General features: G+C 41.6%; 1 protein-coding gene and 1 pseudogene across 7 annotated transcripts in view; both read right to left on the bottom strand.

Moving 5' to 3' along the window:
- SNX24 (sorting nexin 24) overlaps positions 1 to 10,121 on the bottom strand; it is a 154,928-nt gene extending 144,807 nt beyond the window's left edge. For 2 of the 7 annotated variants that reach the window (XM_027606583.2, XM_027606582.2), the window contains exon 1: positions 8,480 to 8,597. In XM_027606583.2, coding sequence (XP_027462384.1) covers positions 8,480 to 8,539 — 60 coding nt within the window. In that variant the 5' untranslated portion in view covers positions 8,540 to 8,597. Of the gene's footprint in view, positions 1 to 4,145; positions 4,319 to 8,479; positions 8,598 to 9,690 lie in introns of those variants that run through there. The other 5 variants (XM_027606581.2, XM_027606580.2, XM_027606579.2 and 2 more) reach the window with 5 other exon arrangements.
- Positions 10,122 to 19,130: 9,009 nt separating this feature from the next.
- LOC113928614 lies at positions 19,131 to 19,705 on the bottom strand (annotated as a pseudogene).
- Between the last annotated feature and the right edge of the window lie 4,799 nt (positions 19,706 to 24,504).

Genomic DNA, 24,504 nt, shown 5'->3' with positions numbered 1-24,504 from the left:
CGAGTCCCACATCGGGCTCCCTGCTCAGCAGGGAGTCTGCTTCTCCCTCTGACCCTCTTCCCTCTCGTGCTCTCTATCTCTCATTCTCTCTCTCTCAAATAAATAAATAAAATCTTAAAAAAAAAAAAGAAAAGTATATAATCAAAGAAAGAATCAGGCATTTATCCTGCTTTTCCTATTAAAAACTACAACTCACAGTAACTAACTTACCGAGGCAAAGTTGCTCTGTATACATGTATCCAAGCCAATAAATGAAGAAAGAATGATAAAATTAAACTATCGATACTTAGCAACCACTAAGGAATGTAAAGATCTAGGCAATGTTCATCAGTGGTTGCTAGCATCACATAACAAATCTGAAAATGATCAAGCCTCTACCACTGTATGGCGTAAGGAACTGAAAAAGGTGTTAATAATGACATAGGAAGGCATGCCTGGGTGGCTCAGTCAATCTCAGTGACATCGTGATCTGAGCCGAAATCAGGAGTTGGATCTCAACAGACTGTGCCACCTGGGGAACCCCAAGAGCTCATCATTTTAAAAGCTAAATAAAGGGGTCAGTCTCTCCACTGCTCTGTATGTTGACCTTTTCCACAACAAAACAGGTACTTTCAAAAGAGAGGGGAGGAGGAAAACAACAGAAAACTGAAACAGAAAAGACATGAAGCAAAATAACAGAAAATTCCATTACAAATCTGAATGTGTAGGGGCACTTGGGTGACTCAGTAGGTTGAGCATCTGCCCTCAGCTTGGGTCATGATCTCAGGGTCCTGGGATCGAGCCTTATGTTGGGCTCCCTGCTCGGTGGGGAGTCTGCTTCTCCCTCTCCCTCTGCCCCCGTGTCCCGCTCATGCTCTCTCTCTCAAATAAATAAAATCAAATCTATTTAAAAAGTTATTTTAAAAAATCTGAATGTATTTGGAAAGCCATCACAAGAATGCAAGCTATGAGTCTGATGGCCCCTGTGTTTTGGAGGGATGCTGGGGGGATGGAAGAGAAGGCAGGAGGTGAGAAGCATGTATCTCCATGCCCTCTATGATATACACTACTCACTTATTTAAGTATATTAGCCTTCAGCATCCTGAGGGGAAAAAAACACACACAGGCAGTAAATAAGGCTACAAAACTAAACCTGAACTGAATGAAAGTTGTAATAAGAATACCAGTTGATTCCATGTAAACTGTTACTTCTGAAGTACTTCAAAGTATGTGCAAATAATTTATTTTATATAGCATAAGTATCTCTCCTGGACTTTTGTTTATATTACTGACATTAAAAAGCTTAAAAAAAAAGAACTTGAAGGCAGTCCTTATTCAAAATAATAAGAATAATCACAAACATAGCTAGACACCTCATTCCTAGCACTTTGCAAGAATTATGTCATTTAATCCTCAAACCACTCTACAAGGTAGGTACTAGTATTCTCCTTTTTTACAGATCAGGGGAAAAAAACAGAGGAGATTAAGTGGCTTGTCCAAAGTCAGACTTTGTTGGAGGCAAAATTTGAATGCAGACAGCATGAATCTATAGCCTGAGCCTTTGCCCTTAGACTGTGTCAGCCTCTGTCCTAAACCTGTGGAATAGTCTAAGTGGGCTTTTGCCAAATGGCAAAAATTACACATAAAGTATCCAAAATACAAAAAATCTGATTTGATCTGTATGGCTTCATTTCTAATGCCATTCCTGCCTCATTTCTGAGACACTGTGCTGTAATTTGGACTACTAACTTAGTTGCACATCAAGTCGGACAAAACTAAATGCAACATGATATCCTGGATTGGACATTAATGGAATCCAAATAAAGCCTGGAGCTTAGTTAACAGACATGCACCAATGCTACTTTCCTTGTTTTGACATTACCATGGTAATATATGATGTTAAAACAGGGGAAACTGGCTGGTGGGGAGAGGGGTATACAGGAACTCTCAGTTACTAACTTTGTAACTTTTCTGCAAATCTAAAATTATTTCACGATTAAAAGTTTATTTTAAAAAACATATAAATTACAAAATGAAAACTATTCAAAAAAAAGAGATGAAAATGTATTTCTTGCTCAATGAAAACAAACTTAATTTTGTCTCCAAATTTCTAAGCACCATACTTGCAAAATTCAATCCTCTTGTACCTATTTGGTTCTTAGGTGAAGGTAGCATTCTATTGGCTAATGTTCAAGAATATTTTCACTTTTGGGGAGTCTGGGTGGCTCAGTCAGTTAAGGCTGGGACTCTTGGTTTCTCGCTCAGGTCCTGATCTCATGGGCCCTGAGATGGAGCCCCTCGTGGGGCTCCGTGCTCAGTGGGGAGTGTGCTTGAGATTCTCTCCCTCTCTGCCTCCCCCCACTTGCACAGGGCCATGCCCCCCCCAAACACATTCTCTCTCCCTCTCTCTAAAATAAATAAATTAAAAAGGATTTTAAGAATATTTTCACACTTGTACTTCCTGTCCTTAAGGGTAAGGAACATACCCTACACGTGCTTGATTTAATTATGCAACACACATTTAATACTTGCTTATGCTGTCAGTTTACCATGAGTGAGGCACTTGGGCAGCTATGTCCTTGTCACACAAAGGCCTCCTTCATCATACATGCTTATAATGGGTGACTCGAAGATATTGTGGCGGACATTGTGGTCTCACTGTCGTGCCTACAGGGTTAGGTGTCAGGAAGAGGCTGACCTCACTCCCAGCTCCAGAAAGGCCTATTATCTGAACTCCATCTAGTTAATGTAGCCTTGCCACAGCGACTGGTTCAGATGGCCCCGGCCTCAGCCAATCACCACAGAGAATTCCCCTGGCAACACGATGGGTTGAAAAACCAACTGGGGATAACAAGATATGAAAGGAGATGGATTTGTTCAGAGCTCCTGGGGAAAAACAGTGCCCGTACTCTGAAGAAATACCCTCTCTTCTTCTGCAAGCTGTAGCGCGCGCGCGCGCGCACACACACACACACACACACACACACACACACACACACACACATGCATTTACTCTGCAACTTATTAGCTTTCTGTCACCAGATGGAAGCTACTCTGGGGATGAAAGCACAGAGGAGGGCTACTCTTGGGTAGGCAGGTTGCCCTTACTCAACCTCTCGTTCTCACAAATACAAAATGCAGTAAAAATACTTCCTGCAGATCACTGTTAATTCCAAAGAAATGTCTACATTGTGGTCATGCTAAAAACAACAAAAACAAATAAGAATTGGGAGGATACTAAGGTATGGCTAGTTTTGTGTCACTACTGACATTTTGGTCATTTTTTTTTTTAAAAGTCTGTACCGGTCAGATATTCAAAGTGAAACAGTTACAGGTGAAATTATGTCCTGGATTTGTTTCGAAATATTCCAGAATTTTAAAAAATGGAAGAATAAGGGGTGATAAGTGAAGTAATAATTTAAAATACTGAAGGTGAGGAATCGGTAAATGGTTCCTTATATTGTTCTGATTTTGTATTTTAATCCATAAAATATTAAAACAATGATCCCTGCATGTCTCAATATTATGATCATGTATATATGAAGCTGCCTTACGTAGTGAAAAGCATGATACATCAAGTAAATCAAAGAGACCAGAATTCAAGAAAAAGATACATTTGTATAACCATAACACAGTCACAGACAGTTAAAATGAACTTGAAAAACCATCTAATTCAATGCCTTGAATTTAACAGCTATAAAAAAATGAAATCTAATACATTCAAACTTTATGTTGCAGCCTAGGTACTAATTCTACTTTTGTTATTTACCAACGACATATCTGAAAATTGAAAATACCAGCCTATACTCGCACCCCGGACCTGCTCACCCTCACATCCAATGGACTGTTCTCCATCCTCACTTTACAAGACCACTCAGCCACATCCAGCACTTTATTTCCTGTAAAGCATCTACCATTCTGTCTTCCCACTTCCCACCCCTGCACTTCCTTCTCTCCCCTCCCCCAGGATGCAGTGCTGAGAATTCTTTGCTCATGCAAATTCTAGGATTTTACCCTTAAGTCCACCAACTTTCTTCACTCCACATTCCCTTCCTGGGAATAGCATTAACTGCTATGCTTTTTTCATCCTTTGTGCTGAATGACCCTCTAGAGCTGAATTTCTAGCCCAGACCTCTATCCTGAGCTCCAAAATCAAACAGCCTCACCAATCACGAAAAACGCCAACAGGTCCCCAAATGCAATCTCCTCCTTGCTTCAGCTCTGAGTTGGCCAATGGCACCCGCATCCAGGGGAGTCACATTCCTGCCTCACTTCTGATCACCAGGTCCTAGAGATTCTTGCTGTCTTCCCTTCCCAGTTGCCTTAGTTCCAGCTCACATCCTCCCTCTCCTTTCTGGTCCTTCTGCTAGCATCCCTTAAATGATTAATACTCCAGGGTCATATTTCTAAACACAAAACTCATCACGTTACTTCCTTCCTCAAACCCATTGTCTGGGGCTGAAGTCCGTACTCCTTTCCAGCTCTTCAGGCTAGCGAGCTGGTCTCTCTCCACCTCTCTCTGTCGGGTGTCCCCTGCACAATCCCTCCTGCTACTGGAAACTCCAGTCTGCACCCTGACCCCCTTCCACCCACTGAGCTGTTTCATGCTTCATAATCGCTGCTCTTCTGGTTTTCTTCTCCTATTAGAAGACTCATTCATTCATTATTTATTCATCACACACGTACTGAATTCTTAACTATGCGATAGGCCCTGTACTAGAGCACAGCAGTAGAAACTGGCACTGTGCTAGTCTCAAGGAGTTTAGAGCCTGGCTGAGAAACAGACAGTAAACATCTAAGCTATGGGGACAGAGGACAGGTAGAGAATAGGCTTCCCATCAGGTAATATTTGAGTTCATGTGAATTTTGTTAGAAGATCCTCTCCTGATTCTTTGTAAACTAAAATGACTCAGAAGGGTCCCCCCCTCGCCTTTTTTTCCTTTCTTTCTTTTTTTTGGTTTTGGTGAATCTGGGAGTTTAAAATGCCTTTCCCTTGAGATGAGATTTTGTGCTGAACTTCCTTCTAGAATTCACAATGCCAGCAAAAACCGAATCAGATGTCAAAAGTCAGCATTCCTAAGCAACCCCCAACCCCACACCACACATGACCCTAAGGCAGTGCAGAAATGCTCTCTTCCTCCTCAAGACTCCAGATAACATCAGGGCACCCTAGCCCTTCCCTACCTTGCCCCTCTGGCTGAGAATGCCTAAGGCCAGGAGCAACATCCCTTTACCTTTCAATTCCACACTTAACATCACGCAAGCCCACAGCCAATGTTTAAGGGTTCAAAAGGCAAAAATTCACTCTTTCAAGGTAAATTACCTTGTACATCCGAGCATAACTTTGTATAAACTTCTTGAATAACAATTGAGCATTATCGGGGCGCCTGAGTGGCTCAGTCCTTAAGCGTCTGCCTTCGGCTCAGGTCATGATCCCAGGGTCCTGGGATTGAGCCCCACATTGGGCTCCCTGCTCGGTGGGAAGCCTGCTTCTCCCTCTCCCACTCCCCCTGCTTGTGTTCCTCTCTCACTGTGTCTCTGTCTAAATAAATAAAATCTTAAAAAAAAAAAGAAACAATTGAGCATTATCTATGAAAACTTCAAAAGGCCCAGAAGTACCACTTCTCGTTAAGACTCTACAAAAATCCTAGCAGGAGGCATAAAAAAAAGCCATGTACAGGGATGTCTCATTTCAACATCTGACACAGTTGCTAAAAATTAGAAGCAAATGTCAGCGGCCATCAACAAGAGATCTGGGTAAACAAATGATGACGTGTTCCTTAGGAGGAAGATCCCCTTGCCAGTAGCTAGGAGACAGACCTATCCATATCAGTAGAGAAAGATACTCATGTTGTAGGATGACAGTTATAGTCAAATTCTTACAATTTATTCTAAGAAAAAAACATATGTTTTCATGGCATACAGAAAAGTCTCTAAGAAAGCACCCCCACATTTTATGTTTCCAGGGCATGGGACTAGAAGCAAGGAAGAACCACACTTCTTTACTATAAACCTCCAATCACCGAATTTATTTGAATGCAATATTCCTTAAATACTCTTAAGTAAAAAAAATGCTTTTTACTCTGAAGTATACATTATTTCAGGAAACCGAGGTTATGTTTTTAAATTCTGAGGGTTTTTTAAAAGATGAAATGTTGGGGCGCCTGGATGGCTCAGTTGGTTAAGCGACTGCCTTCGGCTCAGGTCATGATCCTGGAGTCCCGGGATCGAGTCCCACATTGGGCTCCCTGCTCAGCGGGGAGTCTGCTTCTCCCTCTGACCCTCTTCCCTCTCGCGCTATCTCTCATTCTCTCTCAAATAAATAAATAAAATCTTTAAAAATAAATAAATAAATAAAAGATGAAATGTTATTCACTGCTAAATTCCCAGGACCTAGAATAGAGACACCAAGCAGGCAATCAGTTAATATTTCCTAAATTAATAACTGCTGTGCAATTATAACAAACTATAGAAATGATCCCTGAAAGTATAGTCTTCTGTGCAATTATGAAACAGCTAGCTGCTCAGAGGGAAAGAAGTATCCAGTATCTGCTTCATTGACTCACATAGGAAAAAAATCACTTGCAGAGGTATCTTAACAATATGGTTATCAAATCTAAATGAGTTAGGATTTTTTTTAAAAAGCAAGCTTTTAAAAAGCACACAAACTCTCATCATATAAGCAATCTCCAAACTGCCACGTTTGCCAAGAAAAGAGCTCCTTCCAAATCAATTTAAGTCACAACCTGGCACATGCCCGGTCATAATACGAATAATCAAAAGATATGGGAAAACACAGATCCTGTAAGAGAAGAAAATCAGTAATGGTCAAAAAGCCATTAATTTTGATCTACTTCAAATTTGGATCTACTTCAAATTCCTTATTTGGGGAGGTAAGTAACTTTTAGTTTGGAATACTGAGACCACCTTCATCTAAACACATCAAAAGACCAAACAAGCAGGCTATAATCTTCAGATCCCAAAGAATGCCCCAAAGATGGCAGGCCCTCCATGACTACTGATGGGTGTGTGTGTATGTGTGTGAGAGAGAGAGAGATACCTCCATGACTGCTGATGGGGGGGCGGGGTGGAGTGTGTGTGTGTGTGATACCTTGACTAATGAAAGACAAGCAAGGTTTCAAGGCTTTAAGGAAAAGGCCTTGCACAGGTTCAAATTTAAGTTCAATTTCTCCTTCCTTCTTTTTTTTTAAGGAAGATGCAGAATATTTAACCAAATATTAATTCATTGGGAAGGCTTATTTATATAAATAATGGCCAAACAGACCTCAGATGCCCCCCCACCTTCCCCGCAGTTTCCTCCCCAAGGGAAGGCACTCAGTACTTCTTTTGGGACACTTGAACACTTGAACCCAGAGGTCTACTTAATCCTAAAAACCCACATACTCCCTGGATTTTTTTTTCACTCACTACTCTTAATTCTAAAAACTCCCTTGAGAGGGAGATTTAATCCTCCCTATGAAAACACAGTAGGTCCCAAATCGCTTGTCACCAAAACCCAAGAATATTTAGAGAAGAGGAAGGTTAAAATACTCTGCCAAATTACTGTAACTGGTGTTTAGCAAGTGAGTGAGTTAGAAATGAATAATATATCAGTCCTTTCAGATTGCCCTCTGCAATCTCCTCTGCCTACCTGCTCTTTAACAACTGGATGTAAATTCTTCCAAGGTCGAGCGAGCGTGAGGCATGTCTCCCTCCGGCAATGCCCGTCTAGATGAAGGTGTCTAAGTTCGTTGGGAAATCCACCACCTACAGTTTACTTAACTAAACTCGTCCAAAGGTCTCAGGCCCTGGTCTTCACCCTCCCGACCCATTCTGCCACTCTCGAGATCAGGAGCCCCGTTTCTCAGTTCTCAGGGATCAGGCTTCGGGAGGGAACAGGTGCGCAGTAAGTACCTGATTATGCCACTTCATGGCCCACCAGAACTAGGGGGAAAAAATAACTTTGGAAGCCATCTGAAAGCAACGCCCGTGTTCACTCTGGCTAATAAAGAGCTACAAATGATGATTTTTTTTTTAATTAGCATGCTTTCCATCTGAATGAATCCCACAGAACTTGGAAGCCAACATCGACGCGCCGCGCAGCCGCTCGGGTCTGGGCAGAGCGGGCAGCTGTGCCAGACGCGAACGCAGCCCACCCCGGGCTGCAGAGGGCGGGCGGCGGGGAGAATGGCGAGCGCCGCGAGCGAGGGCTTGACTCCCGCCGCTCCAGCCCCGAGGCCGGGAGCGCGGCCGGGAGGGGGAAGGGAGCGAACCGGAGGAGCCCCGGGCGCCCGCAGCCGCCGAGCCTGGGGGGCTGGGGGGGCGTCTCCCTGACAACCGCGCCGGGGCGCAGCCCAGCCTCAGGCCCCGGGGCGCGGGGGAAGGGAGGGCAGCCAGGGGGACCCCCCCGCGCAGGGCTGGCGACGGCCGGGGGCACCTCCGCCGCTCAGCAGCCGCGGTCCCGCCTCGGGGGCCCCGTCCGGCCGCGACCCGCGCCTACCGTGTATCCCCGCTCCAGGTCGCTCTCCTCGTAGCGAAAGGACGGGATGTAGACCTCCATGGCCGCGCCAGCCGGCCGGCGGAGGGCGAGCGGGGGGCGGGCTCGCGGCCGCAGCTCCGCCCCCGGCCGAGCGCCCCGCCTCCCTGCCCTGCGCCCCCGGGACCCGGACGCTGAGCCGCCGGGCCCGGGAGCCGCCTCCGCCCCCGCCGCGCGCCGCGCTCCCGGGGGCTCGGGGCGGGAGCCAGGAGCCGGGGGCCGGGGGCTGGGCGGCGGAGGGCGCGGGGCTCCGGGGACCTGGGTCCGGGCCCACAGGGCGGCGGAGCGGAGCTGGGCCCGGAGGAGGCGGGGCCTGAAAACCTGTGAGTCTGCAGAAAAGGGGTGTGCGCGCCTCCGCGCCAGGCGCCGGGGACCGGGCCGCACCCGGGCGCTCCCTGCCCTTCGGGCGCTGGCTGGCGCTGCGTTTGCATTTCGCCAGACACTGCCCTGAGCGATTGCAGGGCTGCGTGGAGCTGAAAAGCAGGGGAGGTCCTTGATGCTGTTCCCGATGTTTGCATTTTCGTCTTAACTCTCGGCTGGCATTCACAGCAGTGAACCCTCCCAACTTTTACCAAGACTTTTGTATTTCCCCTTGAGTCCAAGGTCAACGTCTCGTTCTCAGCAGACAAAGCTGGGAATGGTATTATCATATAGAACCGGAACGTCAGCGGGTCACGGAGACACACACTCTGGCTTCTTGCTCCAGTTTTAAAATGAGTAGCTGTTTGCGTGTTTTAACCGTAAGAGAAAACACACACACACACACACACACACACACACACAAACACACACGAAAAAGAAAAAAAGAAAGAAAAGAAAGGTGAGGGCCGGAAGTTGCCTGTTGGGCCAGGACCAAATAACCTGAAAGTATCTAAAAGATGAAGTGATCCACTTAAGGAAACTTGATTATCAGGTTACCTTCGTAAACTCCGAGTTTCTTCCTTAGGTCAGAGCATGGAGCAGAATAGAAACTTGGAGGTGACTTGTTTCACTTGGAGTGACTGGTCACTGAAAAGTGACCTCGGGCAGTGAGCTTTGGGGCTGCAGGCGCACAGAGGCTTCTAAATCAGTGTGCTCTTGAGGCCAGGGGGCATTGCAACTTGGTAAACTCTAAAGTTGATGCTGAGCCCCTAAGTCATGGAGAAGAGGAAGAATCAAGCCCTTCAAGAACTTACCTGATGGGGACCTGTGGAGCCTTCTGCCTTAGCCTCCTCTGAAGACCATCCTCCTCGCCCACACACTTGCAACTCCAGGATCTGCCACTCAAGAACTCCGTGCCTCGGCAGAAAGCTGTGCTGTGACCAGACCACCCTTCCTCTTCTGCGGGTCAGCACCATCTCACTAGGAAACAGCTCTATGGACACCATGCTGTCTGAGTTCAGAGCCTGGCTTGTGGTTCTCTTAAGCCTCTGGTGACTATCACAATGTACTGTGTGATTTATTTATCTGCCTGACCCAGGAGGTGTTAGGGTGTGTAGCTTAAAAAAAAAAAAAGTTTTTTTTTTATCCCCTGCTTGGCCTGTTGCCTGGCACATTGTTCTTGAAAGCTTTATGGAAGCATTTATTTATTTTTTTAAAGATTTTATTTATTTATTTGACAGAGAGATAGCGAGAGCAGGAACACAAGCAGGGGGAGTGGGAGAGGGAGAAGCAGGCTTCCTGCCGAGCAGGGTGCCCTATGCGGGACTCGATCCAGGACCCCGGGATCATGACCTGAGCCGAAGGCAGACTCTTAAGGACTGAGCCACCCAGGTGCTCTTATAGAAGCATTTAAATATTCAATCTTTACAAATAGAGTAGAATGCAGCAGGTACTGTAGCAGATACTGTTACATACCATGTCTCAGTACTAAGCTTTTTAATAACCCCATGAGGAAGTGTTATGTGCAGTAGGACTTTAAAGACTAAGAATGAGTGTTTCTGAATATTGTTTTTAAAATAATAATGATGAGGCTCCTGGCTGGTTCAGTCAGAAGAGCATACACCTCTTGATCTCCGTGTCATCAGTTTGAGTCTCACACTGGGTGTAGAGGTTACTAAAAAAAAAAAATTAATAAAAAAAAAATTGTGAGTCTTAAAGTTTAAAAAATAAATAAATAAAACAAAATAATAATGGCTGCTGATGGCAGAAGACCGAAACAATTTCCAGATTGGTTGAAACAACTTGTTTAAGTCTCAGTTTGTAGGAGTGCTGGCTGGCTCAGTCTGTAGAGCATGTGACTCTTGACCTCGGCCTCAGGGTTTGAGCCCCACGTTGGTACAGAGATTACTTAAACATAAAATCTTTAAAAAAAAAAAAGTCTCAGTGGGTAATGTAACCCAGGACTATGTAATCCTAAAGTCCTCGCGCTAGAGACTGCTGATCTAGCTTTTAAAATGTTTTCTATACCTTCCTTTCCCCAAAGCTTGCTAGTAGCCTGGCATATACCTTTTTGTCTGGCATGGCTCACCTATTTACCTGTTGAACTTAAAAGGCAGAAATGTGTGGATCCATGAAAATCTGACAGATGGTCGGGGTGCCTGGGTGGCTCAGATGGTTAAGCGTCTGCCTTCGGCTCAGGTCATGATCCCAGGGTCCTGGGATGGAGTCCTGCATCGGGCTCCCTGCTCAGCGGGGAGCCTGCTTCTCCCTCTGCCTCTCTGCCTCTTATGAATAAATAAATAAAATCTTAAAAAAAAATCTGACAGATGGTCCAAGTGAAGCCTATTTGTCGTATTCTACTAATTTTTGGAGTCTACTAATACTAATATTAATTACATTATTATATAATATATAATTATATAATATATATTATATGATATAATTGTAATATAAATATAGTATATAATATTTATAATATATATTATATAATATGTAATTATATAATATATAACAATGCATTAATATGAATATTAACATTATTTGTTGTATTCTAATAGCAGTGTATAATTTAATTTTGCCTTGCTGAAAATCTACATATCTCTCAATATGTGGGTGTGTTCTGGAGGGTTTATCAGCTCAGCCATAAGTGGGATTGATATTATTTCAATGTTATTCTTCCTAGTAATTCTTAGCAGGCTAGGGATAGCAAGAAACATTTTTAAGTTAATAAAGTTTAGCTACCATAATCCCACAGCAAATATCCCTACTCAGCGTCATATAAGGGAGTGTCCTAACAGTGCCAATAATTTCATTACAACTATTTTTTTTAAAGATTTTATTTATTTATTTATTTATTTACTAGAGATAGAGATTGAGCATGAGCAGGGGGCAGGGGCAGAGGGAGAGGGACTCTCAAGCAGACTCTGTGCTAAGCCCAATGCGGGCTCCATCTCACCACCCTGAGATCATGACCTGAGTCAAAATCAAGAGTCTGATGCTTAGCCAACTGAGCCTTCCCTTTATCACAACTATTCTTTCAAATTTTGCTGGAGGCCCTCACCTGTGAAAAAGGACAAGCAAAAGACTTAAGAGGTACAGATATTGGGTAGGAAGACAGAAAACTAAGTCTGTAGATGAAATGATCTACATAGAACTGAGTCAACTAAAAAATGATTAGAATTAATAAAAGAGTTTTGTAAGGTGCCATATACTAAATCAATGTATACTACTCAAAAGATTTCCTATAAAATAGCTTTCTTACACACCAACATTAATCAGTTAAAAAATAACATAGGGAAAACCAAAAGATTTCATTAATAACAGTATTTAAAACTAATAATGTCTAAGGATAAACTTTACAACAAACATTCAAGACCTTGTGAAGAAACCTAAAAAACTTTATTAAAGGATGTAAAAGAAGATCTGAAAATAGTTATATCATCTTCCTGAATGGGAAGAATCAATTTTTTATTTTAAAGATATGAGTTTTCACCAACATGATTTATTAATTTAATACAATTAAAACCCCAACAGGTTAAGAAAGTGACAAGCAGATTCTAAAATTCATTTAAAGAATGAATAGGTCAAGTTTGAACAAGAAGAAAAATGATTGAGGGGATAAGTTAATTTATACGACATCAAAACATATAAAGCCATAGTACAGATCTTCCTTGATTTACGATGGGGTTATGTCCTGATAAACCCATTGGAAGCTGAAAATAGCATCAAGTTAAAAATGCATTTAATAAACCTAACCTACTGAACATCGTGGCTTAGCCTAGCCAACCTCAGACATGCTCAGAACACTTCTGTTAGTCTCCATTTGGGCAAAATCATCAAACACAAAGCCTATTTTATAATCAAGTGTTGAATATCTCATGTAATTTATTGAATACTGTACTGAATGTAAAAAAAAAAAAGATTGTTGTAAGTATAACAGTTGTTTACCCTTGTGATTGCCTGCAGCTGCCCAGCATCACCCAACAGTATTGGACTGCACATCCCTAGCCTGAGAGAAGATGCAAATTCAAAATTCGAAGAATAGTTTCTACTGAATTCATATCGCTTTCGCACCATCATAAGGTCAAAAAATCTTGAGTTAAACCATGGTAAGTCAGGAACAGTCTGTAATGAAATCAGTGTGATCCTGGAACAGAATGAGACAAATGATCAAAGGAACCAAGTAGTCCAGAAACATAACCCTGAATATATGGTGACATAATATGGAACAACAGTGTTATTTCAAACTCATGGGGGTTAAAAAAAAAAATTAAATATATGGTGTTTACATAGTTTTCATAAATGTTTAAATTGTAAAATTATATGTTAAAAATAAATGGTGTTTAAATAAAAAGTATAATATATAGTTTATGGATAACTGGCTATCCATTTGAAAGAAAAATAAAATAGGTTTTAAAAATGAATTCCATATATAGTAAAAATCTCTATGAAGAACCAAAGCTATAAAACCTTAATGTGGACAAAGTCTTCTTATTACAATATACAAAATGTCAAAGGCATTAATGGAAAGATATTTTAGACTATATAAGGATTTAAAATTACACTTGACCCTTGAATAGAAGTGGGGTTAGGGGCACTGACCCCTCCCTTGCAGTTGAAAATCCATGTATAACTTTTGACTCCCCCAAAACTTAACTACTAATAGCTTACTATTACCAGAAGGCTTACCCAGAACACAAACCTTCAGTTAACACACACTTTGTATGTTAGATGTATTATATACTGTATTCCTACAATAAAGTAAGCTACAGAAAAGAAAATGTCGTTAAAATCATAAAAGAAAATATACATACAGTACTATACTGTATTTATAAAAAAAAATCCACATATAAGTGGACTTGCACAGTTCAAACCCATGTTATTCAAAGGTCAACTGCAATGTAAACCAAAGACCGCAAAGTTTAGAAAACATTTAATAAAATGAGAAAGATATTTCAACATGTATAACAAAGGATTAACGTGTATTTTATATGTTAAGAATACATAATTTTTTAAATGGCAGAATAGGAAATGGACACAGTTTGAATAGGCATTTCCCAGAAGATTGCAAATGGACCCAAAAGTCTGCATTAATTATCTATGAACACATAACAAATTACCCCCAAATTTAGCTGCTTAAAGCGATAAACACTTATTCTCTCCCACAGTTTCTGTGGGTCAGGAATCTTGGAGCTGCTTAGGCTACTGTCAAAACGTCCACAAAGGCTCAGTCATCTTCAGAGTCTACTTCCTGGGCCACAAGTTGGTTCACTCACATGCCTGGCAAGTTAACATTGGTTGTTGGCGGGAGACCTCTGCTCCTGACCACGTGGACCTCCCTATCAGCCCCTCTAAATGTCCTGAAGACATGGAGGCTGGCTTCCCCCAAGGCAAGAAATCCACAAGAGCTCAGGGCAGAGGTCACCATGATTTTCTATCGCTTACCCTCAGAAGTCATACTCCATCGTTTCTGTAATATGCTACTGGTTACCCAGGTTGACTTTATTCCATGTGGGAGGGGACTACACAATGGCTTAAGTCTCAGGAGGCAGGAATTAAATGGAGCCATTGTGGAGGCTAGCTACCCCATAACTGAGAAGAGATGCTCAAATCCAGTGGTAATCAAGGCAATGCAAATTAAATAATGAGGTATCACTTTGCAACTTTTAGATTGGCAAAAATTTCAAAGGTTATTCCAGTATTGGCAAGGATGTGGGGAAATAAGTACTATTGGTAAGTCCATAAACTGTTAAGTCTCTGAAAGACAAGCTGACAGGAGCTATTACAGTTCTAAAGGCACATAGTCAGTCTACAAACCTCACTTCTGTGTTAACTAACTAAATTTTATTTTTATTTTTTTTAACTAACTAGAATTTAAATAAAAACTTAAAAAAAATTAAAAGATAAAGCATTATTTTAGTATTTATTTAAAGATTTTATTTATTTATATTTAGAGACAGAGAGAGTGCGCATTAGCCAGCGGAAGGGCAGACGGAGAGGGAGAATCTCAAGCAGACTCCCTGCTGAGTGTGAAGCCTGACGTAGGGCTCCATCTCACGACCCTGAGATCATGACCTGAACTGAAACCGAGAGTCGGATGTTTAACCAACTGAGACACTCAGGAGCCCAGCATTATTTTAGCATTTAACAACAACAACAACAACAACAAATAAAAAAAAGAAAGAAAGAAAAGAAAAATAAAGAAAAAAGAAATTTCACTTCTGAAAGTAGTTCTCTATGTGCAGGGCAGGAAAAGTATGTACAAGAATTTGATGGCAAAAAATTGGAAACAAATTCTATCATATTATGAATTAAAAAATATGTTAGTGTATCTACACCATGAATACAATGTTAAAAAACCCCATGTAGAGATTGTTGAGTTAGGATAGCAAATTGAACATCCATAACTAATTTCACTTCTTCCTCCAGCCCCAATAAAAGACAAGGAGCTTTTCCTTTTTTTCAAACCCATAAAAATAGGGAAAACAGGAGAGAGGGAACAGCAACAAGATTTTTGTAAGCTAGAAAGCAGATGGATGAGAAGTAACTGTTTTAGCAAACAAGAAAAAGCCAAATTTAAATGGGAAAGCTGAAAACCAACCTCATTTACACAGCACAAGTCAAAAGACTCATCAACAGGGAAGAGGGAACAGCAGGTACCCCTAGAATGGGAGGTAGCTGGCTAAAATAAGGAAGATGGAGTGAAAGCTGACAATCAGGAAAATCCCTTAATCCCCTCCCTCCACCTCCACACTGTTCTGGAGGGTATGCCCTCAAGAAAGAGTAAAAGAGAGTCTTTGCATTGGAAGTTGATAGCCTGGCTGAGGACATGAAAACTTTTACCAAAAAATAGCTAAGGTCTGGGGTTTGGTGACGATATACGTATCGAATGACGAATGTTGAAAACTTACAGAGTCTTTCAGCTATACCTTTACCTTCCAGGCAGGAAACAGGAAAAGTAGTCTCTGGGAAATCTGAGCAGCCCAAGAGGAAAAATCTGGAAGCACCCACATTAGAAGTTCCCTACAAACTGCCCAATGATATCACTCTTCAGTGACACTCAAATTTCACAGGTCCCATGACTATGCTCAGAGCATCTAATCAGCTTTCACTTCCCACTGCTAACAGGAAGAGTTATCCAAAAATTTTTTTTTAAGATTTTTATTTATTTATTTGACAGAGAGAGAGACAGCGAGAGAGGAAACATAAGCAGGGGGAGTGGTAGAGGGAGAAGCAGGCTTCCCACGGAGCAGGGAGCCCGATGCGGGGCTCGATCCCAGGACCCCAGGACCACGACCCAAGCCGAAGGCAGACGCCCAACGACTGAGCCACCCAGGCGCCCGAGTTATCCAAAAATTAATAGATGTCCGAGGAAACCATCTAACATTGAAGAGAGACCAAAATAGGAAAATAATTTTGAGGAAACAGACACAGATAAGAAAATAATTTTAAAAGTAAACTGTCACTAATATCCTCAGAGAGATACAGGACTTACAAATAGGAATGGCCCAGAAAACAAAAAAGTACATTCAGAGAGTAGGAACAGGGATAGAGGGCGCCTGGGTGGCTCAGTTGGTTAAGCGACTGCCTTCGGCTCAGGTCATGATCCTGGAGTCCCGGGATCGAGTCCCACATCCGGCTCCCTGCTCAGCAGGGAGTCTGCTTCTCCCTCTGACCCTCTTCCCTCTCGTGCTATCTCTCATTCTCTCTCTCTCAAATAAATAAATAAAAATCTTAAAAAAAAAAAAAAAAAAAAAAAAGGAACAGGGATAGAATATAAGAAAAACAATGGCCCTAGTCCAGGACATCCAATAGCCACATGATAGGTCTTACAGAAGGAGAAGACGAATACAGAAGGGAAGACATCATGAGCAAAACAACTCAAGCAAATTTCCAGAACTGAATGTCATGTTTCCAGATTAAAAGCACCCACACTGGATGAAAACAGACATACACAACAGCAAATCCCTGTAAGATTTCAGAACGCTGGCGATAAAAGAAGATCCTACAGACTCCAGAGGGTGGGCAGGGTGGGGGTGGGAAACAGCTTATACACAAAAGATCAGAAAACAGAATGGCTTTGGAATTCTCAACAGCAACACTGGAAGCTAGAAGACAATGAGGCAATGTCTTCAAAATTTTAGAGAAAGTGATTTTCTCTAAAAGTGATAAAAATTAGGTAAAATGAAGTCTCAAAAGTATGGCTTCTATGCATCCATTTTCAGGATACTCTGTATATCCACCAAAATGAGGGCTGAATCAAGAAAGAGGAAGGCATGAGACCCGGGACGTAGGGACTAAACCCCAGGAGAAAGCTAAAGACACTTCCAAAGCCAAAAGTAGGGGACATCCATGAAGACAACAGGTCCAGAGAAAATAGAAGTCCCCAGGAGACTCTGCTTACAGAAAACAGTCAGGCTAGATTACCTGATGTGAGTGGTCTTGTGGGAAAATGGACTAAGAGACTATGTGAAGACATGGGAAAAATTAGCAATATATTTTAAAAAATGCACCAACCAAATGAAAAAAATCAAGGCATGTTTTACCTCAGGAAAAAAGCAGGAAGTCACTGAAAACAAGGGAAGTCTGAGAAGCTGTCACAACAAACAGGAACAGAAGGAGACAAGAAGACTAAATGTAATGTGGCATCCTGGATTGCATCTTGGAACAGAAAAAGGACACTTAAGGCAAAAGCTAAGAAATGTGAATAAACTATGGACTCTAGTTAATAACAATGTAATTAATACATTAACAAATGTACTATACTAATGAAGATGTTAATGGGTGAAGGAGATGGAGAGTAGAGGGGAACTCTCTATATATTATCTTCACAAAATTCCATAAATCTAATACTGTTCTAAAAGATAAAGTTTAGGGAGGTGGGAGGGGGATGGGGTAACGTTGGGGAATGGGCATTAAGGAGGGCACTTGATGTAATGAGCACTGGGTGTTACATGCAACTGATGAATCACTAAATTCTACCCCAAAATTAATAATACACTGTATTTTAACTAACTTGAATTTAAATAAAACAAAAAAAACCACAAAGCAAACAAAAAAATTTATTTTTTTAAAAAAGAAAGAAAATCATGATTAGATATACTACAACTTTCCTTGACGAACAATATTCGTATAGGCACAATATTGCAAGTATTAAATACTGATTTAACTGGAAATTGTTAACCTAACTACACTTGAAGGGGGGGGTGGCATGAGGGTGTGAGGCAGTCAGATGGCAGAGGAAGGGAACTAAATGTCCATTTGCCATAAAAAAGGTAAGTAGATGATGTCTAAAATTGACAACTCAAAAAATAGCAGGAAATGCACTTTACTTAGAAATAAACGGTAGAACAACAGCTAAAAATAGAGTTTATCTTTTCAGGAAAGAGACTGGGAGACTGGGGCCATGTGGGGCAAAGAAACAGTCTATTTTGTCATTTAACCTTTCCAATGCTAGTTTATTTTTTCCCCACTCATCGTTATATATAAAATTTGGTTTATACATATTTGTTGAAGATTTTATTTTTAAGTAATCTCTTCACCCAACATGAGGCTTGAATGTACAGCCCTGAGATCCAAGAGTCGCATGCTCTACTAACTGAGCCAGCCAGGCACCCCACAAAGACCTCTGCCCCTCTCCCCTGCTCATGCTCTCTCACTCAAATAAAATCTAAAAAAAGAAAAAATGCCCATACAACACTAACAATATCATTTTTGAAACTTAGGTTTCCTCTGACTACTTTCTTCTTTCAGTGTTATCATTGCATCTACATCTCTCAATTTGTGCCTGTCTCATTAGTCTTTTAAATTCTTATTTTGAAATCCCTTTCCCCTTGACTTTCTCTCACACCCGGCAACAATCCCTAGTTCTGAATGAATCCAACCATCTGTGTGAGGTCCTGCTTTCTCATGGCTGGAGAAATGATACTTTCTTTGGTTGGCTTCTCTGTAAATTCATGATCTCCAGACTCATTCGAGTTGTTTTTGTTTTTGTTTTTTAAAGATTTTACTTATTTATTTGACAGAGAGAGACACAGCGAGAGCAGGAACACAAGCAGGGGGAGTGGGAGAGGGAGAAGCAGGCTTCCTGCCGAGCAGGGAGCCCGATGCGGGGTTCGATCCCTGGACCCTGAGACCACGACCTGAGCCGAAGGCAGACGCTTAACGACTGAGCCACCCAGGCGCCCCCGTGACCTCCTCTTGATGCAAATTTATCCTCTCCACAGGGAGCTTAGAAGGGGACAGCTCCCCTGGTCTAAACCTCTCCTCTCTGGTGGGGAGCCTGCTCAAAAGGGCTTTTATCCTTGAGGTCTTTGGCCCCTAAGACCCAGCTATCTCTGAAGCCCAGCTGCTTTGCATAGGAACTGCCCAAGTTGGAGAGGAGCTTCCTGGTCTCATCATTCATTTTGGTTCCTGGGTCATCATGGGAGGCCCCTAGCACCAGCGTGCCCTCTGGGATTTCTTTTAAGGAATTTTACTCCAGACATTTCCTGTCAGCACTGTTCCTGTGGTTCCGTTCACCAGGGCAATGTTCAGGCCTCTGCCCACGTTGTTTTTCACAGGACTCACGATCACAGGGTTTTCGAAGCACATGGTGGGGGCCCATGACGTTAGCAGCTCCACTGCTGATTTTAAAGGCAAAGAAGTTGTCCAGGCAGGGCTTGCTGAGGCCACCCTTGGTCCTTGTGACCTGGATCTCCTCGGAGTCCAAACCCAGCCAGCGGGGCAGAGAGTCTTCATGCTGAAGCTGATGTAGCTGCGAATAAAGATCCATGCAGCGACCAGGGCAAAGATGAGGGCCAGGAGGTGAAACACACCTGACACTCTCATCTTGCCCAGGTGAGGAGCGGCTTGGGGTCAGCGTTAGCCCGGGTAAGGGGCTAGCTTCTCACTGTCCTGCCCATGCCAAGCAGGGACTCTGGCTTCAGGGCAGCAGGGTGCGGAGGGGCAGGGGCAGTGAGGGCTCTTCCAGCCCCATGTCCCTCCTGGCTGAGTCCCTGACTGTCCCCTCAGCACCTGCCGGGCTCTCCTGTCTCCCGAGTCCCCAACCGGCTCACCCTGCCAGCCCGTGGGTGCTCTGGAAGCTCCAGCTCCAGTATCCTTGGGCTCCAGGACCCCCAGACTCATTTGAGTCTTTACCCCTCTTACTCATGTTTGTTTTCTAAACACTTATCATTTCCTTGACCTGCAATCTTTTGACTTTCCTGTTGATATCACCCCCTGATGGCTTAATTTCCCTGCTTCCCCAAGAAAAGGGCTTTCAGTCTTTTATTTCCAAATACATGCAACCTTCCCTTTCTTTTCATTCAGAAGTATCTCTCCTTTTTACTGAGACTCTTTCCATCTACTGGACTTCTTAACTTCCATTTTCACCTTAGATATTAGTTTTACCCAGGACTTGTCCTCGGCAAACTAATTTCATTCTGTTTGTTCTCTGAAGCTGCTTTCACGAACAATCATGGTTTGAAGGGAGAGAGCATGTTCACATTTCCACAATGATGATACAATATCTAGTTTTGACTTGTTTTCATATTTTCATGTTGGATGTCCAAAAGTACCTCAAAGACAACACGCCCCGAAGAATTTCATCTTTCCCCAAACCTACATCTCCCTCTAAGATCTCGGTTAAGCAAAGCAGCAATATCGGAAGTCATCAAAGCCCAAACTCTGGGCATCATCCTAGACAACTTTCTTGTATTTTCCTGATCTCAATCCATTGCTTCAGGGCCTGACACAAAGCAGAGAATGAACAAATATTTATTGAATGAAACTTACCCACTTTTATTTCCATTTGCTTGAACAATCTCCTTTTCTACTTCCACTGAGTGGTCAGACCCTCACCATCACCTGGCTGACTGCTGACCCATCAACCACTATCACATTTTTATTCTCTGTATTTTTTCTTCATTGTTTACTACTTCCTTTGGTCTACGGGACATATTCTATACAAAGTTCTCCACAAACTTCTTGTGGGTGGAAATAAAGTTCTCTCCCTAAGCAAGTCCCACATTTCTGTCACCCTTCTTTCCTTTGTCCCTGGGCTTCTTTGAAGGTCTCTAGCTCATTTCTTGACAAGACTCATTTGTAGTGGGGATAGTTCTGAACTTTTATTGGCTGAATACAAACTGATTATAACTAGAAGGATTCACCCCCACCCCCCGCCCAACCCCACTCCATTTCTGACCTTCAGCCACAGGGCTCCAAGAGCAGATCTCAAGGGTGGTGTTCTGAGAGGAAACCCTTCTGGTAAGCCCATTTATCTAGTCAAGCACACACCCATTTTATTCAAGAAGCCCCAAATACCGGTGAAATAACCAAAATGCAGGTATTTCACTCAGCTGGAGATATTACTAAGATATTACTGGATATGTAATAGCTAATATTTATTAAGCACTTGCTACTGCTGAGAAATTCACACCAATTATCTTCATTCCCTTAAGGAGCACCTAAACAAGTACTATTAGTACTCTCCATTTTACAGATACAGAAACTAAGTTTTATAGGAAAATAACGAGCTCAAAGTCAATGACGTAGATTCTTCAGCCAGAGTTTAAACTGGTGGGCTAGATGCATAACCACATACATCTTGTGGCTGTATCATACTAGGTTCTACGAAAACTAACAAGGGCATAGTCATTCCTCAAGGGGCATACATACTAGTCAAAGCAGGAAGGCCAGACAACCATCAGCTATAATGCAACAAAGCCATCTGCCAGTATGGTCTGAAAGGCACAAACTGTTACTAGAGTCCTTCTAGTTAGGAATCTAAAAAGGATGTATGGAAGATGTGGACTTTTTAAATGTGGCCTTAAAGTCTAAAGAATGTATAGGATTTAGACGATTGCTGGCAAAAGGGAAAAGGTTAACTCAGACAAGGTAACATCAACAACAGCACGGACCCAGGGAAGTTTGGAGCATGCTCACAAGACGGGGGCATCACGTGATTAAAGCAAAGGTAAAGGGTAAGACCAGGAAAGCAGTAGTTTGAGACCAGATTTTTTATCATTTGGAACTTTGTACGGAGGTCTACTGAGAATTTCTGTGCATGGTACTATGTAAGAATTCTTTAGAAAGGTAATTTTAGTAGCAGATTGTTGCAGGACTGACAGAGCAGGGGGAGTGAAAGAATGCGCATTTTGTAGGACACTTAAGACAGTTCTGGTACCTGGTCACAAGATCCAGACTCTGGGAGAGAAATAGTAGGAATGAGATTCAGAAACAGAAATCAACTCAAGTTGGTCTTGGCAAAATAATGGTACTTGAGCAATGTAAACGACAGCATAAAAAGCTTGTTTTATGTCTCAACTTGTTTCCCAAGAGGCTGGGAAACATTTTTAACTGAAATTTAGAGACTAAGCTGTTTGAAAAGCCTACTGTGATGCATGCACACAAATATTTATGCACACATACAAATCCACACACACTCATATAGTGAGAACATCTGAAATAAAGATCTAGAAAATATAAGTTAAAATCAAGAGATAACTTGAGACTTGACTATGGAAGTAATAAGGCAATTTATTGTTTAGTTTTGTTAAATTTTGTCTGATTTTAGTTTTTATTAAACAGTTACATAGGTGTGTGTATATATATATAAATTTAAAATAGAACCTTTTCTCAAAGTACTCCCTTAGAGCAGTATATCTCATTAACTGGCCTTAATAAAAGATAATTTTCTGTGTATTAACAGTGGGCAGCTTCACCTTAATTGACTTTAATTACAAAGTTTCCATTTGACCCAGTTAATTTAAAAAAATACTTTGAATTATTCAATCCTTAAAGAATTTTTAAAAAAAGTATGTGACACGAGAAAGGAAGATGATTTTTAATTTCTCACATATGTTAAAAAATTGGACAGCAAGCCACAGCTTTCCTGTTTTGTACAATCTTCTCAGGCCCTTCTGAATTAACAGTTTGAAGAAATGAATTCTCTGTATCCCAAAGGACTTCCTAGAATTATATATGTTAATGATTAGAACAGGAATCTTGAAAAGCTTATCATACATTTTCAAGGAAGAATGTTCACAGATGGTTAACAGAGGGAAAACAGGAAAAATCGGTTCAATCATAATGACTTAAGCTCTGGATCTGCTCCTCAGGGAAAGGAAGAAGTTGTACTACAGTCTTTAAGTGGCTTCTGGCAACATAGTGCTACAATTTATTCACAGTGGATACCAAGTATCCATTATCTGCAAGGAACTAAACTACAAAGTCTTGCACCTAGATCGTACCTGCCCTTGAGAGTAACACCAGCTAGTCCCTTTTATTTCACTTCAAATTCTTCACTGGATGTGAGATGGTAAATAAACCAGCTGTTGGGACTTAGCCTCCATCTCCACAGGCATTGTTCAAACCTGCACTGTCCAGTATTCTAGCCACTAGCCACATGTGACAACTAATCACTTAAAATGTGGTTGCATGCATGGAGAGGTAATGTAAGTGTAAAATACACAGTGGATTATCAAAGATTTAACAGGAAAAACAGAAGGTAAAATATCACAGTAATCCTTGGTATACTGGATCACATGTTAAAATAATATTTTGGAGCTACTGGGTTTAAATATTTAAATTAACTTTATGTTTCTTTTATTCGTTAAAATTTGGCTAAACTTACCATTACTTATGTGGCTCACATTGCATTTTTTCTTGGTCTAAACTCTAAAGGACCCTATCCACAGATTACTATGACCTCTCTTCATAGCCCTGATTGTAAAAAGCAGAGTGGTCAGCAAGTATTCACATTCCGTAATGCCCCTCTTCTTGCTAATTCTGTCTGGCCAACCATTTACCTTCATTATTACTCAAAACCATATTCTTCACTGTGAGGGTTAGCAGTGATTCTTAACAGATTCTGGATTTTGGATAAGGAAGGGGATGGTGATTCTATTCAAAGTCTTTTTTCAATACTTGAAACAGACACTATGTCACATGGAGAAATACACACACTTCCACACTAATGAATAGGATATGAAAATGCCCGCACAGTTCCCAAGCCAGTGAATGGACTTTTTACACGTGTTCTCTTTCCTCCTCACTACCTTTAAAACAAGATGACTTTTGCTCGGCCTATCAGTAGTTACTCAATTTCTGCTGTCCATCCTTGACTCTTGTGAGTCATGTGACTATCCAAGCAGGGAGCTACAGCAAAGAAAGTGAAGTAGCCATCAGCCTCAGAACTAGTCATATTCATTAAGACAGAAGAATGGAAGTATTTATAATTCCCTTAGACATCAAGAAGCATTTTTAAAAAGAATATAGTCTTACTTCTCTATTCATCTCATTTCATTCCTTCAGAAAAACTGGATTTTGTTAAAAGGCTTCTTAAAAAACCACTCATGAAACAACTTGTACAAGAACTTGTAAAACTTTACTAGATCTGGATAATAAAAAAGTTTAAAGAAGAGCAACAAATGAAACAAGGGTATTCTGAGGCCAGTATAAATACATATGCATGTATAAAACGAGCTGGATAGTTGAAAATAGCTTGTCAAAAAATACCATCAGGAAAACATCCTTTTAGGTTTTAGAAATCCTATTTTTACACACATTTTTTTTCTAGCTTTGATTTATTAATAGGTGATTTTGATTAGAATTTGATTTTCTAATAGAGTTAATATTGATACTGAAGT

Source organism: Zalophus californianus, chromosome 5 (genome assembly GCF_009762305.2).
Source record: "Zalophus californianus isolate mZalCal1 chromosome 5, mZalCal1.pri.v2, whole genome shotgun sequence".
Lineage (NCBI taxonomy): Eukaryota > Metazoa > Chordata > Mammalia > Carnivora > Otariidae > Zalophus > Zalophus californianus.
The sequence above is the reverse complement of the archived record's forward strand: the minus strand, read 5'-3'. Positions and strand labels throughout refer to the sequence as shown.